This window comes from Cannabis sativa, chromosome 5, assembly GCF_029168945.1.
Source record: "Cannabis sativa cultivar Pink pepper isolate KNU-18-1 chromosome 5, ASM2916894v1, whole genome shotgun sequence".
Taxonomy (NCBI): domain Eukaryota; kingdom Viridiplantae; phylum Streptophyta; class Magnoliopsida; order Rosales; family Cannabaceae; genus Cannabis; species Cannabis sativa.
In genome coordinates, this window is record NC_083605.1 from 75,042,702 (window position 1) to 75,064,700 (window position 21,999).

Consider the following 21,999-nt stretch of genomic DNA (forward strand, 5'->3'; position numbering starts at 1 on the left):
AATATATAAAACTACACTTTTCTATTTGAGATAAACTTTAATTTGCCTTATATAAATACACATATTATATATAACTATAAAAGAATTATTTTCGAGTTACGTGATAGCATAAATTAATCAAGATTACTGTAAAGTTGCTAAATAGCAGTTGTCGAGTAACATCTCCTGAAAAAATCTCGTACTATCATTGGCTCGAGATGTAGTTCATCCTCGAAATTTATAGCACTCCTCTTTCATATCTAAGATATAAGTATTGAATTAAACTAAGAGCATTAAAATGGTAGTTAAACTTTGTTTTGACATATATCAATACACTCTATACACATATATAAGATCATTTTAGGTAGTTCTCAAATTATTAATTCAATTAGCAAATGAAATCTACTTCATCATAAAGTATTGAAGACTTTTCTAGTTTTGTTAAGTGTAGTTGTGTATTAGTGTATAGTGAAACCCTTAATTTTGGGTAAGTTGACTAAAGTCCCACATGGGCAGCATGGTAGCTCTAATATCACACACCATCATGACATGTGGACATATAATTGGTCAAACATGCATAAGTGTTTAATGGGTTCATTTGTTCATAAGGGTGGCTTTCACATTTAGGCCAATTTCAATTATAACATTATCTTCAAATCAATTAGTGGGAAGTTTTTTCAGGGAAGTTTAGGAATATTCCAATAATTAAGAAATTATAATAAATATGACCATTATTTAGCATTCAAAATTTATGTCTAATGAAATCGAGTCATCGATTAGTTGTTCACACTCCTATTCTTAGATAACAGAAAAAGTATAATAACATGGATGAAAAGATGAAAAGACAAAAATTATTTCTTTTCCACGCGTTGTTAGGACCAGTCCTGAAATTTAATTGACCAAAGGAAAAAAAAAATATTTTTAGGCCCTTATTTTTTTAAAAAAAAAACAGTATTTTTCAAAATTAATAAAAAAATATGTAATTTTAAAAGAAATTTTTTTGTAGTCCCCTGGACTAAGTGGACCCTAGGCACAGGCCTAGTCCGCCCATGTTCAAGATCATGCCTGCACGTTGTAATTATCTTTGATTATTTTTATATTTTGATTAGTAAATTTTTTATTGTTTAAAGAAAAAAATTAACACAATCTCCATAAAATCAAGGCTAATTAGGATTTCTCCTCCCTCCTCCCCTCGAACTTTGACATGTACCAAATTATGCCTCCTGAACTTTAAGGTCGTTAAAAATGTCTCCTGAACTATTGAGATTGTTGAATTTAAGGACTTTTGTCCAATTTTAGTAAAAAAAAATTCTAACATGAATGAAAGTTTGGGGGCATGATTTAGTATATGTCAAAGTTCGAGGGGCATGATTTGGTAGATATCAAAGTCTGGGGAGCATGGTTTAGGACATAAACAATCAGTGAAATAGTAACATTGAATGAAATTAGACAGAAGTCCTTAAATCTAATAATCTCAATAGTTCAAGGGGAATTTTTAACGGCCAAAAAAATTCAAGGAGCATGATTTGGTACATGTTAAAGTTTAGGAAGAAAAAATTCTAATTAGTCTAAAATCAATTAATAGTAAGGTGAAATTGCCTTACTACTCAAGTAAAATTCATTGTACAATAATTAAGCTAAAGTTGTAGTTATTACCCTAAGTAGGGATTATGATGGTCCAATTAGAAAGAAACTCAAATAAATAATTTAGGGAATTGGGAGTTTGGTATTTTTAAGTAATTATTTCCTTTTCTTTCTAGAAAAAAAAAGTAATTATTTTCTTTTATTTAATGTTATCGTTTTATTTATTTTCTTTCCATAAATGATAACAACATCTTTTAAAGTTAAAATAAAAGGTAAATACTATTTTGAACCTTATGTTTTGTAAAAGTTACAAATTGGACCCTTTATTAAATAACAAAATGGACCATGTATTTTCTAAAACTGTACAAATAGGACTATGAACTGATTTTTTGTCAAAAAAAAAACTTTATAATAATCTAATCTAGAGATGTAATGATAAAACTGGCTACATTTTCTGTATCTTTTCATATTAGAAATTATCTTAAAGTTGGTTATATTAAAAAATATAATTGTTAAAAATTGAACTCAAGTCCTATTTTTACCATTTTGAAAAATATATGATCTATTTTGTCATTTAATGAAACAGATTGTCCAATTAATAATTTTTACAGAACACAAAATCCAAAATAGTATTTACCCTAAAATATACTCATTTATTTGTTGTGTCATAGAAAATGGTAATCATCAATTGTTAACTACTCTTATTATTATTATTATTATTATTATTATTATTATTATTATTATTATTATTATTATTATTATTTGAGCTTCCTTGAAATAAATGTTTTAATATAATCAAATTTAGAAAATGGACCATAAACATCTACTTTAATGTTTCAAACAAAAATTGGGCTCAAATGAAACCCACTCCACCTCTTACCATGGGCTAAGGTGTATTAGGCCAAATCTTAAAGCCTCTAAGCCCAATAGTTCCAAAATTAAATAAGAGGAGAAACACCATTAAGGCATTAAAATAGGAGATTTTTTTTAAAAAAAAAAAAAAATTTACACCACCACATACTAAGATTTTAAATTTTTTTTATTTTTTACTGTAAAGTAGAATTTTTTTAAAAAATATTGTGTATTATGTTAAGTTTCATCTGTTATTTTTTAGTTGTTCCACTATTTTTTTTAATTATTTTGTTTAGTGTTTTAAGTTTGTCTTATAAAAAAATTCATATGACAGTAAAATTATAAACTTTTGCCTAAAATCTAATAATTTTGTAAAAACCTTTTTTTTTTTATACTTTTTTTTTCTAAATTTTTGAAGTAAAAACTATAAATTAATTCTAAAATACTTTAAAATTTTAATTATAAAAATTTCTTATCATGTTATTGAAAAAAAATGCTTGAATTCTTAACTAATATGTTTGAAATTATATTTTTCTCGTTTTACACTATTTAAATTAAGATTTAAATAGTTTATTATATGTGTGACTATATTTTTTTATATATTTATATACAGTTTTAAAAAATATTATTTTAAACTCTAATTTTAACATTATAAATTATTTAAAATTTTCACAAAAATATATTATGAATCTAATATAGCTACAATAAATGTTGTCATAAAAAATATTAAGAGTCCCTATAAGTATAAGGTACAACATTTTGGTATGTTGAACTATACACCTTCCCTAAAAAGATTATCACAATAACATTATAGATGGAGATGTAACATCAAGATTTAGAGTTCTAATAGAAATGCAAAACTTTTATTAATAATAATAATAATAATAATAATAATAATAATAATAATAATAATAATAATAATAATAATAATAATAATAATAATAATAATAATAATAATAATAATAATAATAATAATTATAAAAAGTGAACACCTTTTAATGATGTTATAATTAAGTGATGGTGCTCTAACCAAAAGAACATTTGTTCCTTGCCGATTATTAAAGCCAACTATATTCTATTCTTTGGCAGTATGTTGTAATATTGCTTTATCAAATATATATATACAATATTTATTTAAAACTTTCCATATTTATATTATTAAAATTTTTTCATGAAAAATGATGATATATTTTAAATTATGTTTCGAATTTTTAAGATTATTAAATATTTTTTTAGAATTATTGAGATTATTAGATTCAAGAGGCACACTTAGATATCTACTAAATCGTGTCTCCTGAACTTTTACATGTATCAAACTGTGTCTTCTGAACTTTCATCTATTTCTGGCTTCCGTTAGTATAGCTGAAGGAAATTGGTCAAAAATCTTTAAATTCAATATTTTCAATAATCCGATAAGAATTTTTAACGACCTAAAAAATTTAGAAAGTACAATTTGGTACAAGTCAAAATTTAAAAATAAAAATCATCATTAGCCAATAATTATCATTTAATTTTGGTATCACAACCCTAAATTTAATTTTTAATTAAAATAATTATAATAGGAAAAAATTATATTTATTTATTTAATAAAAAAAAAGAGAAAATTACATTAATTAAAAATCAAGAGTATGATGTTAATATTAAGATATAATTTTTTTAAAAAAAAAACCTGTATGCTCTTAGGATAGACAATAAACTATTATAGATGGAAGAAAATTCTCCTCTGGTTGTGTAATTTTGTTACCTTTGTTATTTTAACCTGTATCGGTTACCCTACAAAAAAAAAAAAAAAAATTAAAAAAAAAAGAAAAAAAGAAAAAAAAAACCCATATTATTAAAATTTGTCAAAATATAAAAAGTAAATTAAAATATAATATTTAGCTAAACTAATAATACAATTATAATTATACACTTAACTTCTTTATTTTTTTTTTATGGTAAAACTCTTTTAAGTTTTTTTTTTTTTGTGTGTGTGTAAATTTGATACTTCAATTAAATATCACCGTTCAATATTAACTAACTGAGTACTATGTACAGAGGTGTGTACGTGAAAATAAAATTTCAAAGTCAATACAATAATAATCTAATTGGTATTAACAGTGATATCTAACTGACACTTTAAATTTATAAAGAAAAATAAATATAAATGCATTTTGAGAGTGTTAAGTGTAAAAAATCAAAATATAACAGAGTTTCGTTGCAAATAAACATTAGAGTAATTTGTGGTATAAATACTTAAGTTTAACTCTCGGTTGTAAATGAATACCTACGTTTAATTTTTAGCAGTAATAATATTGAAGTTATATTTTTGGAACTCCATAAGTACCTGACCATTAAATGTCAAATTATTATCTACCTATTATTTTCTTATTGATATATTTAAACTATTTTTTTAAAAAAATAAATATTTAATGACATAAACCAATTAAAAATTACCACCTGTCAAATTACTTAATACTTTAACACCTTATTTTAATACTTAACAACTTATTAGTAAGATTTGGGCTTTAAGCCCAAACAAACAAGATGCTCCAGCTTCTTTGGTTAGTCAGTCAATCAAAGCTCTGTCTTTTAAGCTTTTATGGATGTTTTCGTTGAGGTTCATGTTTCAATGTCAAACCCCAGTAGTTTTTAAATCTCTGTTCTTCCCATCCTCGTATACAAATTCAATCTAGTACGATGAGAAGCATTGATTTAGCAGCCACTTCCACTCAGCTCATGCTCGATAAACAAATAAAGACAATTCCTTTATCAAGGTAAGGTATTTATTTTAACCAATCTCATCTCATTTATGTAATTATCTGTGGAGTTTTTTTTTTTTTTTTGAGGGAAGAATCTGATCAATTTCGTACCTGGGTTTTGTTTGTTTGGTTCCCAATTTCATTAAAAATAGGATCTTTTTGTAGTTTTGATTGAAGAACGAGTTTTTATATCTCTCAAAAAAATGGAGAAGAAATTAGCTCTTTTGATTGGGGTTTTACTGTCATTACATTTGGCTCAGTTCTTTGGTGCTGATTTTCAGGTAAAACAATAGAGAAAGATTTTGACTTCAGTGTTAATTGTTGTTAATTTTAATCTGGGTTTGTGCTTAATTAAGTGTTTTATTATTAATTTTAGGTAAAAGCTAATGAAACAACAGATACAGAATTGAAAACCTCATTAGATTTAGAAAGAAGTGGAGATTCAAATGGTTTGAATTTGACTTTGGATTATCAGACTAAGAGAAATGAAGTAAAGAATTTAGGTGGAGGAAATGGGGCTGAAAGGAATGGCTCGAGTTTGGTTAAGGCCAAATCGAATAAACCGAAGAACTTGGGGAAAGATCAGAGTGTGGAGAATGGTAGGAAGGTAGATGTCATTGTTGTTGAACCTAAGAAAAGTCTTCACCAAGCTAAAACCAAAGGAGATTTGAATGCGGGTGTTAAATTGGACGAAGATAGGCGAAAATCAAGTGAAGAAGAGGCTAAAAAGCCTCTCAATGTGGAAAAGGGAAAGGGGGAGTCAGGTGAAAAGAATAAGAAGGATGATGAGATTGTTGAAGCGAAAGACTTGTCTCGGAATAGGGAAGAAAATGGAGTTGTTAAAAATGATGAGATTAGGAAGAGCGATGAGAAGCAAGGCGTTGTCGGGGTTGGGAATTTGAAATTGCCAGAGGAGACTACAGGAAGTAGTGTTGATGAATGTTATTTATCTATTAAGTGCACTGATGCAGGGAACCAATTGATTGCCTGTTTGAGAGTTCCCGGAAATGGTATGTTCTATTACAGTTTGTTAAGTTCAGTTTCTCTTTAACTTTGATCCTTGAATGACAGATTCTTTGGTCAAAATGATTAGAACATTATATTCATTTTATGTTTACAGATAATTACATGAATACAATATAGCTTTTCATGATGCTGATGAGTGAATTTTCTTTTGAACTCGATAACCTTTCGTTGTTTTTACTGTTTCCTTTTTGTTTTTCAGAATCACCCCATCTTTCACTTCTAATCCAGAACAAAGGCAATGACTCTCTTACAGTTGACATTTCAGCTCCTAATTTTGTTCAGCTAGACAGAACAAAAGTTCAACTTAAAAAGAAAGAAAACACAAAGGTACTCGAGACAAAACCGAATAGTGATTTGAGACACTAAATGTCATACTAATGTATATCTTGAATTTCCCATAGTATAGTTATATGTGGTTAAGTAGAGCAAGAACATGATTGTTTAGTATATACTTGTTTTCACTAGATTGCTAAAGTATTTCCAGCTTGATGGGCTGGTGTCCCTTCTTATGTTTTAACTTCACTTCGGCTTGCAAATTTAAGGCACCGGTTAAATTCAACTGTTAAATGTCAACTGGGATTGTCACTGTGTACACGTTGCACTAAAACCTTGAAGCCAATGAAAGTGTAGCGTATACACAAGTGTCCATAGTGGCAATCTAGTTGGTCTTTAACAATGAGATTTTAACTGGCATCTCAAATTTACAAACACGAGTGAAGTTAAGAACATAATGGGGTTTTGCCGTCAATTATCCTTAGAAATAACCCGAATAATGTTTCAGATCAAAATACAAAGAATGATGTTTGATTCACCTACAAAGCAGGTACTGATTCCAACTTGAAGCTTTTGTTTACAGGTTGAGGTTTCTATTGGAAATGAAGGAACTGATAGCCTGATCATCTTAAGAGCAGGCAATCGCGTTTGCAACCTTGACTTTAAGGATCTGATCACGCAAAATTCCTCTCCGAAGTTTGCATACCTAGGCCTTCCCGCGCAAAGACCTACCATTGCATTCATGTCCTTTGCTGCTTTGCTAATAGTGGTTTCAGCTTGGTTGTTTGTTAGCTTCCGGAGGAGGAAGTTGCTTTCAATCGGTGGCTTTACATATCAAAAGTTAGACACAGGGCTACCGGTTTCTGTTGGTGGAAAACAGAAGTTGACTGACAATGAGGGATGGGATGAGGATTGGGGCGATGACTGGGACGATGAGGAGACACCGAGGACGCCATCAAAGCCTTCTCCGAGCCTCACTTCTTCTAAACGCCTTGCCTCTAGAAGGTTGAGTAAGGAAACTTGGAAAGACTAGTTTTGCCACTTTTAATAGAATTTCTATATTTTAAAGCAAACTATATGTTTTTTTTGGTTCTCAACACCAAGTTTGTTTTTTTAGTTCTTGGTGTTTGCATACATGAACTTTATTTCTCTTCAGCATTAACACAATCTTCATTGTGATGTTTGGCCTGAACTCTGTATATGATCAATTTGAATTTTTTGATCTGACTTTCAACACCCTTTTTTGTTGATCTATTTTGGTTGGAAGACTTTTTATTTTAAGTTTATTGATGTATACACATAAATTAGGCAGTTTGGTTTAGTTTGAACTAGCGATGAGAATTCTAAAATCGCGATCGAAACAGAGAATTATAAATAGTTAATTGACTGAATCATTGGCATCAGATTCATTTGATTTGGTCTTTAATAATTTGGGAGTTTTTTTTATAAAAATATTGGATTTTGAGTAAAAGTTTATAATTTTAATGTCACGCAGAATTTTTACAAAAATATTATTTTTTATCAAAGGCTAATTAGTAATTTTTTCCTCCGAACTTTGACATGTACTAAATCGTGTTCCTTAACTTTTTTGGTTGTTAGAAATTTTCCTTGAACTATTGAGATTGTTAAATTTAAGGATTTTTGTCTAATTTTAGTAAAAAAATTCTAACATGGATGAAAGTTCAAGAAGCATGATTTAGTACATATTAAAGTTTGAGGGGCATGATTTGGTAGATATCAAAATCTGGGGAGCATGGTTAGTACATAAACAATCACTGAAACAGTAAAATTGAATGAAATTAGACAAAAGTCCTTAAATTTAACAATCTCGATAGTTTGGGGGGAATTTTTAACGGCAAAAAAAGTTCAGGGGACACGATTTAGTACATGTCAAAATTCGGGAGGAAAAATTACTAATTAGCCATTATAAAATAACCGTAAAACAACAAAATTAAACAATTAAAACAACAGTGGAACAACTAAAAAAAAATCGCGAAACAATTGTGAAAGCTTAACACGGTACACAGTATAAAACTTATACAGTATTTTTGAAAAAAAAATTCGCTCCACTGTAAAAAAAAAATAAAAAAGTTAAAAATTTCAGTATGTAATGTAAAAATTCCAATAATTTGGCCAAGATTGGTCGAGATTTGGAATTATAGATTATGGATTGTATGAACAATCCTATTACTCTCTCAACAAATTCATAGCCTAAGATGTGGTGGGCTTTTTGTTAGTGTTTTTCCTATATGTGAATCTTTTAGTAGTGTAGTTTTCAAAGCTCCTAAGAGAAGATTTTGAAGGCTTTTTGGGCTTTTTGGGCTTTCTTGGGCTTTTCTATTATTATTGTTATTTGTTTTATGCAAACCATAATGAGACAGAAATAGTGGGAGACACATGGGCCCTTGTATTGCACAAGTGAATTTAATGTTAGATAGAAGATTATGGTAAGATATCCTTGATTCCTTGGGAAGAAATTGGCCTCTAAAGTTCTTGCAAAATTAAATGAATGTTGGTGAAATGGTCCATGATATATTATATATGGTGGCTATGCTATCAATTTCAATATCTTCTATGTGGTCCATTTATATGGAATTTTTTTTTATTATTATTTTTGAAGAAGAGCTTGAATTGTGACCATTGTGGTCCGTTTATTGGAAATTGTTAGCCAAATATGGGTGAATCGAATACATACAACTCCCTCTTCTGGTTCCATGTGGTGGACAAAAGATTCTTGTCTTGATTTTCTCTTAATAAATTGTTAGGATTAAAAATGGTTAAATAGAAATGGTGAGGTAAAAATCTAAACAATAACTATTTAAATGATATAAAGCATGTTATTGGGCCTTCCTTGTACTATATACTCGGCCCAAAAGGTAGAAGAAGCTGGCCCAAGGCAATGAGGATCTTAAATTTAATTTAATTATTATTAGTTTTACTGTAATTTCTTTTACTAATTTAATTGGACAGATAAACCTAGAAGAAAAAGAAAAGTACATACAATGAATATATATATAAGCTCACACATGTGCATGATGCATATATAAGTACAAGCAAGCCTTGTATTTTGTCTACTAAATTAACTAAGAGTTATATCTCTTCATGTGCACATACATATAAGGAGACAATTTCATGATGTATCCCATTCTATTTTATATGTATCCAACTTGAAGACTATATTGAAAATGTATCTAATTTTCTTATAACACTTTTAAATTGAATTATTATTAAATTTTATTTTAATAAAAAATTAGTATATTTTACCATTTGTATTATTTTAAAAAATACATAGTTAAATTTATTATTTAATAAAATAAAATGTCTAACTGATAACTTTTACGAAATCGTAGAATCTAAAAATATTATTTATCCTAAAAATTATAATTGTTTGAATAAACCACTTACTAATCGGAGTTACTGAGTGAATGCGTTATAGGTAGATTGGACAATAAAGTGAAAATACAATGAAATTATATTAAATAATTTTTTTTAATAATAATTTTTTCTGACTGAAAGCGATACGAAAAAAGATCGATTGTAAACGGGAGCAGGACTAGTCATACGAATTGCAGGTCTTTCAAGCCTTCAACTCAATTAAAAACAAAAAAAAAAGTCAACTAGCCAATAAAAAATGATGGCCAATATCATATCTTTATATTAGATTAATAATTTTTATTGATACTTTTAAATAAACAGGTATCATTTAGTACTATAAACTGGATTTTGGTTAACTTACCTCATGAAGTTAACTTATTTGAAAAGAATGTATGTGATATTAATTTAGTACAATAATAATAATAGCTAAAACTTTAATAATAATGCAACCAAAAAAAGTATAAAATAATCTTTTTTTCAACCCCTCTCTCACATTTTTACTTTTTTTTTTTCTTTATATGAGGGGTACGATAGATTGATAGAAGGATGAAGGATGATAATAAATAAGAAATAGAAAATATTGTCAATATCATCACAAATTGGAGATAAAATGAAAAGAATTGAGACTTCGATTGGCTTTGGTTGTTAGACGATTAGGTTTTGAGAGAAAAAAAGAAGCATAAACCTAATTTGAGACACGATAATATGGTGCGTTTTAGCTTGCAACTAGGCCACAAAGCACGCGATAGGGACATGGATGTCAAACAAGTTTGTCCTTTCTTTTTCATCAAATCTAACTAATTAAATTTGTTGATTTCTTGTGATTGAGATGTGGATTTAAAAAAACCTAGATGATACATAAAATATAGTTTTTCTTGATTTTGATTTTGATTCTTTTTGATTCTTTGTTGTTGGATGGTTGGATATAAAGAGTTATATAGGTCCAAATAGAGAAGATAAGGTAGTTGAGAATATGTGTTCATAACCAAATAAATAAAAATAGAAATCCACTTATACTTATACCCTATCTTTTAAATAAGTTAAATAGAGTAATTAATTAAGAAACATATAATAATTTAATTTTTTTTACCTTCTATCATTTGTACCAAACTATAGATTATATATACTTGAGACTAAATAATTTATATTTTAATGGAGAGATTATAATTAAATAAAATTACATTAAAAAAAATTTAAAACATCAAAATATATTAATATAACAACAATAACAATAAATAATTCTTAATACTATATCATAATTAAATTATTTTTGAGTAAATATATTTATACATGTATTATAATTTGGAATAAAGTTATTAATTCTATATAAATAAAGTTATAAATTAAATATATGTGCATATATTATTAAAATATAATTATTCTTATATAAAAGTATACTTTGTTAATACGAGACTTCAAAAAAGTATAATTAATTATAATTTAAAGATTATTTTTATTTAGTTGATCTAAATTGAGACTCAATTTTTTTTATAACAAATTAGAAATTATTCTTAAATAAGATATGTTTAGACAAATGTTTTACTGTATCTCAAAAAAACTAGACTCTCCTCTAGTACACAATTACTAATAAATATAGTTCCAATTAGTTTAAAATTAAATGTTCCATTTATTATGAGATTAAGAAGATTGCTTTCCACTATTGTATTTATTGGTCACTTTTGTACCAAATGATAAATAAAGTGAATTCCACAACTTTTCATGATATTAAATTTTCACAACTTCTACTATAGCATCATTCATTACTAGAAAATTACACTAATCATTAATTTTTCATGAGTCTCATGAATTAGCTTAAGCTTTATAGATTGTGCTACCTTATTTATTGTTCACAAAGAGATAACTTAATTTATTAAAGGTCTCTTGCACATGTCCTACTTAGAGCTATAGTTGGACCCTATATTTTTTAAAATAGTACAAATAGGACCTTGAATTGATTTTTTGTCAAAATAAAGTTTAATTATAATCCGATCTAAAAGTGCTATGACAAAACTGTTTACATTTTTTTGTATCTGTTCGTATTAAGCATTGTCTTCAAGTTGGTTGTATTAAAAAAAAGTTGTCAAAAATTAAGCTCAGGGTCCTATTTTTACTATTTTGGAAAATACAGGGTCTATTTTGTCATTTAACAAAACACAAGGTCCAATCTGCGACTTTTGCAAAACACAGGGTCCAAAATGGTATTTACCCTAAGTTGTTTTATGAAAAAAAAATAAAAATAAATTATGCTATATATAAAGATGTTTGGTAAAACAGTCTTAAAGTATCTTATTAAAGAATTTATACAGAATTTACAAAAAAAAAAATACAATCAAAGTTTTAGCTTTTTATTCCTTTAATAAATGTATTTATTTTTTTTTCAAAAAAATAATTGAAAAACCGTGTTTTTGCAAATGTCAGATGTATATAAGAAAATATAAAAACTGTAAGCGTTTGCAGCAGCAGAAAGTAATTTCTACAAAACGAAACGAAACAGAATATAAAATATTTGCAGAAAAATAAATAACTTGACACAAGAGATTTATACGTGGTATCAGTGTTCTCCCGAACACTCCTAGTCCACGGGGCCACGCCCAGAGAATGAAATCAATTAATAAAGTATCAAAATTACAAAGACAATTGACTTAAACAAGTTTAGACTCCCTCTAAAGTATTGCCGCAATCCTTTGTAATCCACTTTATGAATCTGACTTCTTGAAACACCTTCAAGCCCGAACTCCCTTCGTCTTTGAAGTGTGAGTGCTTACTTCCTCCCGAAGTAAGGCTTTAGCAAGTCTTCTCCCGAAGACCAAGTGCTTACTTCCTCCCGAAGTAAGGCTTTATCAAGTCTTCTCTCGAAGACCAATCTCTTGTTCAGTCAAGTGGTTCTTCACAACCTCTAGAATAGAGTAAGAACAGAAATAGAACAACTAGAACCTAGATGAACAACTAGGCTCTCACAAAACAAAGAAAGTCTCTCTTCTCTCAAAAGATAAATGTAGAAAATGAATAATGGAAGAAGTAAGTCGAATGGTTGCTCTCTAGGCTCTATTTATAGATCATAGAAACCAAAGAGGCAACCACAAGTTCGAATTAGCAGCTGTACAAAAACTTTCCAAAAACAAACACGATCTGCTACATCAGATTCGGTTGCTGACGAAGCAGATACGCCTTAAACGGAAACTTACTAAAATCGGGTCCGATCTTCTTTCAAAGCTTGAATCCTGCCAAAAACAGATTAGATATTCTGATTGTATCAAGATACAATCGAAATCAATAAGGAAAAGGCAATAAACAAAGTTTCCCTAAAAAAGGATAACTTTCCAAAAGAGAATTCCTTCTCTTTTGAGAAGTTTTCATCAAAGGAAAGTTCAGCTGAAAGAGCAACTTTCCAAACAAGGAAAATGGCAACTAAAACCGAATAAAAGAAGTAAGATTTCGAAAATGAATGCAAGGCAATCTTACCATAAAAAGGAAAAATTATTTTGTCACCTAACTTGCCAAAAAAGGACTTTACAATCTCCCCCTTTGGCACTTTAGATGAACAAAATAATTTTTTCCATAAAGTACCTGCAAAGCAAAGTTAGCAAGAGCAAACGATACTACTCCCCCTGAGTAACACAATCGAATATCACAACAAAACCAAAAAAAAACATGCTAACTTTAAATATTAAGAAACATTAAGTTCACAGGTACTAACACACCACAACTCCCCCTGAAAAAGAGGGTCCAGAGTTGGGCAACAAAACAAACCAAAAAATAAATATCTCTCCCCCTTTTTGTTTATCGGAGTGCCAAAGTAAACAAAGAAAAAATAGACCAAAGTTTGAGAAAAAAGAAACAAACGAAAACACTTTAATTTTTGTAGAGTTGAATCAAGGTGGACAGTTGCCTGGACATGTCATGCTGGACATCAGCCATTGCTTCAAGACGAGTGTACACATTCTGAAGTTCAGACTTGACTTCCAGGAGCTGCGGCAGCGAGCTCGAACTTGCACCGGCGAAGCGAAGGCGGCACCAGCCTTTGGCCGTTTTTGGAACACACCATCAAAATACTCAGAAGGTTGGAATGTAGGGCCAGTGATGGGAGGCTCAAGAGTTTCATGTGCTTGGGCCACATTCTTCTGAGAGGATAAAACCTTATAGATTAAATTTGGAAACACAAGTTTGAAGGTTGGCTTTTTACCTCTTCGAAAGGAGACAATCTGGTTGAGAATATGAGAGGCTAGATCAATGGAAGTTCCGCAGGTGATGCGGTATAGGAGTGTAGCCACTTCTTGAGACACCACGGTCTTGTTCGAATTTGGAACCCAATTGCTTAGTGCAAACCGCATAAGGGAAGCATGAGCAAAAGTGAGGTGAGTAATTCGAAGACTCTCCCCTGGTTTCAATTCTGAACGTGCACCAGTGAGTTCAGAGTGCATCAAGTCACGATCCATGGACATCACAGCATTGGAAACATTCTCAGGCAATTGCAGGGCCTGAGCAATGTCCTTTTCAGAAAATGAGAACCAATGACCCCTAACATACACTCTTCTATACAGTCTAGAGTTCTCATCAAGGAAATCATCAGTAAGATTAGCATAAAACTCTTTAATAATGTTAGCAATGAATCCAATAAAACCAGTAAGCGTGTGTTCCCATTGATGAAATTGAATGAACTTTACAATACCATAAACACGATGGGCATGCAAATCATAATTCCTCTCACTTTCAAACTTACGAGTTGCATAAAGATTCCAAATACGCTCATTGTCTCGATAGTAAAAAGTTGGACAGCCAGAGATAGAGGAAGTGATATTACCGGATGGAGGATCTTCCATGGGCCGCTTGCCTTTGGCGGCGAGCGGAGGCCTTTCTTTGCGAAGCGTTTTGAACGAGGAGGCTCTGGCTCGAGTTCTGTGTCCTCACTGTCCTTCTCAGTATGCAGAGAAACTGATTTGTCTGAAGAAACTTCCATTGGATCCTCTTCTTCTGAACTGGAACTCGAGGAAGCCGAGGGAGGATTGGTCTTGAGTTTCTTCTTGGCTGGAGGAGCAGACTTCTCTCGAGATTGAGAGGCTTGAAGTTCTTTCTCAGCCGAGGCTTGCTGGGCTCGAGTTCGAGTGGAAGGGCCTGTTGAAGTGGTGCCAGCCATTGATGCAGCAGGAGGAGGAACAGCCAATGGAGGAGGAGATTCCTTCGAGGATTCAGACGACGAAGTCCAGGTGCGATAGGGCCTTACAGATTTGCGAGCAACTTGCTTGGGTGGACGTTTTGGCTTCACGGCTTGAGATTCATGCTGGGGAAGCGATGAATCTCCGTGCTTTGCAACGGCGGGAGGAGGAGGAACCGAGGCGGCGGGGGTGCACTAGAAGGAGTTGGGACGGGTTCTTCTAATCTTTTTGAGTGCCCTAGATTCTTGGTTCTCACCATTTTGAAACTGAAAGAGAAGATGAATAGTGTTTGACAGAGAAACAAGAAAGGGGGTTCGGGTAGGTGGTGAAATAAGTGACAAAATTTGGTTTATATAACCTTGGAATCAAAACAAGAAAAAGGAAACCAATTTTTGAAAATTCAAAATGAAACCGCCAGCCCATGAACCAAAAGAGGAAACCGCCCACTTCTCAACTCCTTTCCCCTTTCTTTTTTTTTTTTTGTTTAAAAAAAATAAAAGGAAACTAGAAATGCCAACAAATTTTTCCAAAAATAATGCAATCTTTCAAGAATAAAGACACATTACCATATAAAGATTAATCTTTACTTGGAAAAATATCATAATAAATCAAAGAAAGAATGAATGTTGATACTTACCATTTATGCACAAGATTTTCCTTGACCCATGAAGCAAGTCACACGCCTCCCTCTTTTTTTTTTTTTTTTTTTTATTTTAAAATAAAACCGAAACTAAAAAAAATAATGTGTACAGTGAGTATATGTGATTCGAATCAAGCAGAGAAATCAAATATCATTGACAATTGACAAAGTAGATTACATGTTATGCTTTCAAGGAAAATAACTAATTAGAATCTCATGAGATGATCATACTTAATTGATGTTGAGGAAAAAGATATGCATGTTACTGAGAATTGTGAACCAGGATTATTACTTTAATTTTAATAGAGGAGACTTACAGAGTTGACCACACTTGTCAGACATAAGTGTGTGCAGTGAAAATAGGATCATTGTCCTTGGCATGATTTTTCTTTTTCGCCTTTTTCAAATTGATCCCGCAACTGGATGCTTTCACACCATACTGAAGGTAGCCCTTTTCTATGGTAGTGCATCCTCATCATAGTTGCTAATTACAATGTTCCCAAGCTTACTCATCGGATGGCTTTCACACTTCGGCATGGGTAGCTCTATTCCAAAGAAGGGGCCCGACAAGCATGAAACAAAAATTGCTCAACTCGTATAAGAACATTATTTAATCCCGTACACAAATAAAGAGTAACATGAATCTTTTAACACAACATCACAAAGTATGATCGTACAGAGATCCTAACTAATTATATTCCAAAAGCATAAACATGATTTGTCAAACACAATGATAGAAGAATTAGAGCTAGAGAAGAATCACACACCACTATTGTACACGAATGATGAACGAGATAAAATTAAACAATGCAAACTCCCAAAGACTTTCTGAGGGAGTCAAAGCGACTTGCATCTAGGGCCTTTGTGAAAATATCAGCTAATTGTTTTTCAGTATCAACATATTCTAATTGCAATGATTTATTTTCAACAAGTTCCCTAATAAAGTGGTGTCTTATATCAATGTGCTTTGTTCTAGAGTGTTGAACTGGATTTTTGGAAATATTTATGGCACTAGTATTGTCACAAAAAATAGTCAAAACACCCAAATCAAACCCATAATCAATCAACATTTGTTTCAACCACAATAGTTGAGTGCAACAACTGCCAAGCTATGTACTCGGCTTCGGCGGTGGATAAGGAGATGGAATTCTGTTTCTTGCTATGCCAAGATACTAGATTATTCCCAAGGAAGAAACACCCTCCACTTGTGCTCTTTCGATCATCGGCATTTCCCCGCCCAATCCGCATCACTAAAATAAGCAAGATTTGAATTGGTATCTTTCGAGTACCAAATTCCATAATCGGAGTGCTATTAACATATCTAATAATCCTTTTTACAAAGTGATACATGAGATTCCATAGGATTACTTTGATATCTAGCACACACTCCCACACCGTAACATATATCGTGGCGACTAGCGATTAAATACAAAAGACTTCCAATCATGCTACGATAGAGTGTAGTGTCTACCTTTACTCCATTCTCATCTTTTGTTAATTTCAGTGTGGTGCTCATAGGAGTACTTACCTGCTTAGCCGATTCAAGGCCAAATTTCTTGACAAGGTTCTTAGCATACTTGCTTTGAGATACAAATGTACCTCCTTCCATTTGTCTCACTTGAAGACCAAGAAAGAAATTAAGCTCACCAACCATGCTCATTTCAAATTCACTTTTCATTTGATCAACAAATACCGCACTTCATGGTTAGATGTAGACCCAAAAACTATATCATCAACATAAATTTGAGCAATGATAAAATCAGATTTTATATGTTTGATGAAAAGAGTTTTATCCACACTACCTCTGTGATAGCCATGAGAAAGTAAAAATTGAGTCAACCTTTCATACCAAGCTCGAGGAGCTTGTTTCAGACCATACAAAGCTTTTTCAAGTTTGTATACATGGTCTGGATATTGAGGATCTTCGAATCCTTTTGGTTGCTCAACATAAACTTCCTCATTCAAAATACCATTAAGGAAGGCAGATTTCACATCCATTTGAAACAATTTAATATTGAGAATACAAGCAATACATAAAAGTAAACGTATTGATTCTAATCTTGCAACAGGAGCAAAAGTTTCATCAAAATCAATACCTTCTACCTGAGTGTACCCTTGTGCCACCAAACGAGCCTTGTTTCTTACAATTGTACCGAACTCATCACTTTTATTTTTAAACAACCACTTTGTTCCAATAACATTTATACCTTTTGGTCTTCGGACCAAAATCCATACCTTGTTGCGAACAAATTGGTTGAGTTCCTCTTGCATTGCATTGAGCCATTCCTCAAAGGTCATGGCTTCCTTCACATTTTTCGGTTCATATTGAGAAACAAAGCAAAGAAAGCTGATTAAATTAATATACCTTCTGCGAGTTACCATGCTTTCTTCAGGATTTCCAAGGATGAGATCTTTTGGATGATTCGAGTTTGACTCGGTGCTTGGTTCTTTCGAATAGAGTCGGTGATGATGTTTGGATGAGTCAAGATAGGCGGTTACGGTTCTCCGGTTTCGGTTGCAGCGACGACGGATTCGTCATTTGCGGCATCGGCAATGGGTTCTGCCGCATCGGGATCCGTCGTTACAACTTTTGGAGGAGTATCCATGAGACTATCTATCTTGGCTTCGTGGAAAATTCGAAAAATCTCTAAAATCATCAACAACCACATTAGCCGATTCCAAAACAGCTTTGAGTTCTCATGTTATAAACACGATAAGCTCTACTGTTTAAGGAATATCCAATAAACACACCAACATCACTTTTTGCATCAAATTTACCAATATGCTCACGATCTCTATAGACATAACACACACATCCAAAAACATGAAAATGACTTACATTGGGGCGCTTACCTTTCCGCATTTCATAAGATGTTTTTGAGGTACCCGGACGAATAAACACTCGTTTATTATGTAGCAAGCCGTGTTAATAGCTTCAGCCCATAATCGCTTAGTCAACTTCTTGCTATTTAACATCACTCTTGCCATTTCCCGCAAAGTTCGATTCTTCCTCTCAACAACTCCATTTTGTTGAGGAGTTTTGGGAGCCGAAAATTCATGAGTTATACTCCGTAGACTTGCAAAAATCATCATACACGAAATTTTCAAACTCCTTACCATGATCACTTCGAATTCGAACAATTTTTCCAATATTACAACCTTTCTCAACTCTTAATCTCAGACAAAGAGTTTTAAAGGCATCAAAAGTGTCAGATTTTTCTCTTAAAAAATCTACCCAAGTAAAACGAGAGAAATCATCAACACACACAAAGATATATCGTTTACCATTCAAACTTTCAACTTGTATTGGACCCATTAGATCCATGTGAAGCAATTCCAATACCTTTGAGGTATTGATATCGTACACGAGCTTGTGAGTGATTTTTAATTGCTTCCCAAGTTGACACGGTTCACACTTACCTTCACTTTCCTTACCAAGCTTGGGTAGACCTCGAACAATACCGCATTTGACAGGTTTTTCAGTTTTTAAAATTAATATGCCCAAGCTTGGCATGCCACGTATCTGTGGTGTTGTTGATAGCCGAGTGACAAGTAAACACGGGGGTTAGAGTGTAACGATTATCATTGGATCGAAATCCTTGCAAGATACATTCATTGTCATCATTCATAACATAACAATGATCACTATCAAAAGAAACAAGAAACCCTTGATCACGTATTTGACCTGATGCTAAGTAAATTAGCCCTCGGTCCTTCAACTAACATCACATTTTTCGCCCAGGTAACCCTTCAAAATTTAGAGTTCCCATACCAACAACTTTTCCGGATAAGCCATTACCAAAAGTGACTTCTCCACATTGCATAGGCCGAATGTTAGTCAAAAAATCCTTGTCACCCGTCATATGTCTAGAGCAACCATCGTCAAAATACCACATTTGAGATGCGGCTTTATCGGAAAAACCGGTAGACACTTCTTTTTCACCCATATTTGTTTCAAACCTTTATGTTTCTTTTGAGATTTTTTCAAATTATCAAAATAATTTGTTTTAAACAGGTTGTTCAATGTGAAACATTTAGGTCTGATATGTCCTTTTCTACCACAAAAATGACAAATGGGAACAAATCTTTTTACCTGAGATTTTACCTTTTTCGAAAATCCTGGAGATTTTGCAGCATCGAAGTTGCTTGCCACAACCGTGAAACCGTTACGAGAAGAGTTTGTAGCCTCACGGTGATTCGTTGGAACACTAGATTTTACAAACTTCGTGACTCGGAACTTTCCATTCCATTAGAACCAAGGCCTCGCAAAACCTCTCTCGACTGCATTCTGAGCTTTTTCAAAAATAGAAGATCCAGGATTAAGCATTTGAACATTTTTCTTAAAGTTTTCAAGTTCCTTCTTCAATAGAGAGATTTTTTCATCTTTATCACAAACACTTGTCTCATATTCTTTTATTTTCAACTCACGCATTTCAATCTGATGAGACAATTTTTTATTCAATTTATTCAACTCTCTATTTTCAGAAGCAACCTGAATCCATTTTTCATACATGACTTTGTATGATTCAAGAAGAGATTCTTCACGGATTTCGGACTCATCCGAATCCGATTCCTCTTGTTTGGTGGTATTATTCGGACATACCAATCTATCTTTCACACGTGAATCACACAACACATTAGTCATAACGAGAGGTTAGGGCAACATTTTCAAGCAATATCTTCATCACTTTCGGTTTCATCATCACTCCAAGTGACATTGAAACTTTTCTTATTCTTTTTCAAAGTGTTTGCACACTCAGATTGAATATGCCCAAAACCTTCACATTCCCTGCACTGAATTCCCTTTTTGTTAGAGACAGGAGGTTTAATGAAAGTATTACCTTTTGAACCTTTCGAAATATTCTTTTTATTTCCCATCTTTTTCATATATTTCTGAAAATTCTTAGTTAATAAAGCAATCTCATCATCACATTCACTATCAGAATTTTCATTATCAGCAACTTTCAAAGCAATACTTTTACCTTTATCAAGAATGGATTTGGGTTTGTCCTTTTGTTTAATCTGTTGATTTAATTCAAAAGTACGTAAGGAACCCATCAATTCTTCCACTTTCATAGTGCTAAAATCTTTAGCTTCCTCCATTGCCAAAAGTTTCGTATCAAACCTTTACGGAAGAACTCTAACAATTTTTCTCACAAGAACGAGTCATCGAAGCTTTTCTCCAAGAGCAAAATATTCATTAGCAATGTCGATAATTTTTCATAGAATTCGCTTAAAGTTTCATTATCGGACATTCTAAGCTCATCAAATTTAGTTTGAAGCATGATAAATCTAGATCTTTTCACATCGAAGTTCCTTCAAACCGAGTTTGAAGAATCTCCCAAGCTTCCTTAGCGAGAACACAAGATGATATAAGTTTAATGTAACCCTCACCTACACCATTAAAGATAGCATGCAAGGCTTTGCTATTGTAGGCGGATAGTTTATCATCTTGATAGACCATTCCGGTTCGATTTTATAATAGTATTACCCGAAGAATCTGTCTCAACCTGGAGGAGACCAACCTGATAGAACCATTCTCCATGCCTTCTCATCTTGAGATTTGATGAAGGCTCTCATTCTAACTTTCCAGTAAGGATAGTTAGAGTCATTAAGCAATGGTGGTCTAGAAATAGAACTTCCTTCTGCAAAAAATGACATTCTAACAAAAACGTTATAGGACCACACTAAGAGTTTAGTGTCCCGCTCTGATACCAATTCAAAAACCGTGTTTTTGCAAATGTCAGATGTATATAAGAAAATATAAAAACTGTAAGCGTTTGCAGCAGCAGAAAGTAATTCTGCTACAAAGAAACGAAACGAGCGAATATAAAATATTTGCGTAAAAATAAATAACTTGACACAAGAGATTTATACGTGGTATCGTTGTTCTCCCGAACACTCCTAAATTCACGGGGCCACGCCCAGAATGAAATCAATTAATAAAGTATCAAAATTACAAAGACAATTGACTTAAACAAGTTTAGACTCCCTCTAAAGTATTGCCGCAATCCTTTGTAATCCACTTTATGAATCTGACTTCTTGAAACACCTTCAAGCCCGAACTCCCTTCGTCTTTGAAGTGTGAGTGCTTACTTCCTCCCGAAGTAAGGCTTTAGCAAGTCTTCTCCCGAAGACCAAGTGCTTACTTCCTCCCGAAGTAAGGCTTTATCAAGTCTTCTCCCGAAGACCAATCTCTTGTTCAGTCAAGTGGTTCTTCACAACCTCTAGAATAGAGTAAGAACAGAAATAGAACAACTAGAACCTAGATGAACAACTAGGCTCTCACAAAACAAAGAAAGACTCTCTTCTCTCAAAAGATAAATGTAGAAAATGAATAATGGAAGAAGTAAGTCGAATGGTTGCTCTCTAGGCT

The 21,999-nt window shown here is 32.0% G+C and overlaps 1 protein-coding gene across 4 annotated transcripts; it reads left to right on the forward strand.

The window, feature by feature from the left end:
* The first annotated feature begins 4,916 nt into the window (after nucleotides 1-4,916).
* Nucleotides 4,917-7,691, forward strand: LOC133038030 (uncharacterized). 4 transcript variants are annotated; one of them, XM_061115988.1, is made up of 5 exons: nucleotides 4,917-5,176; nucleotides 5,309-5,437; nucleotides 5,533-6,166; nucleotides 6,382-6,509; nucleotides 7,039-7,691. In XM_061115988.1, exons 2-5 carry the CDS (start codon nucleotides 5,360-5,362, stop codon nucleotides 7,486-7,488), a joined length of 1,290 nt encoding a protein of 429 aa, XP_060971971.1. In that variant the 5' UTR covers nucleotides 4,917-5,176; nucleotides 5,309-5,359; the 3' UTR covers nucleotides 7,489-7,691. The 4 variants fall into 4 exon arrangements, with proteins under 4 accessions (XP_060971971.1, XP_060971973.1, XP_060971970.1 ...); XM_061115990.1 differs by having other exon boundaries at nucleotides 5,322-5,437; XM_061115987.1 differs by having other exon boundaries at nucleotides 4,917-5,171.
* Nucleotides 7,692-21,999: the final 14,308 nt, after the last annotated feature.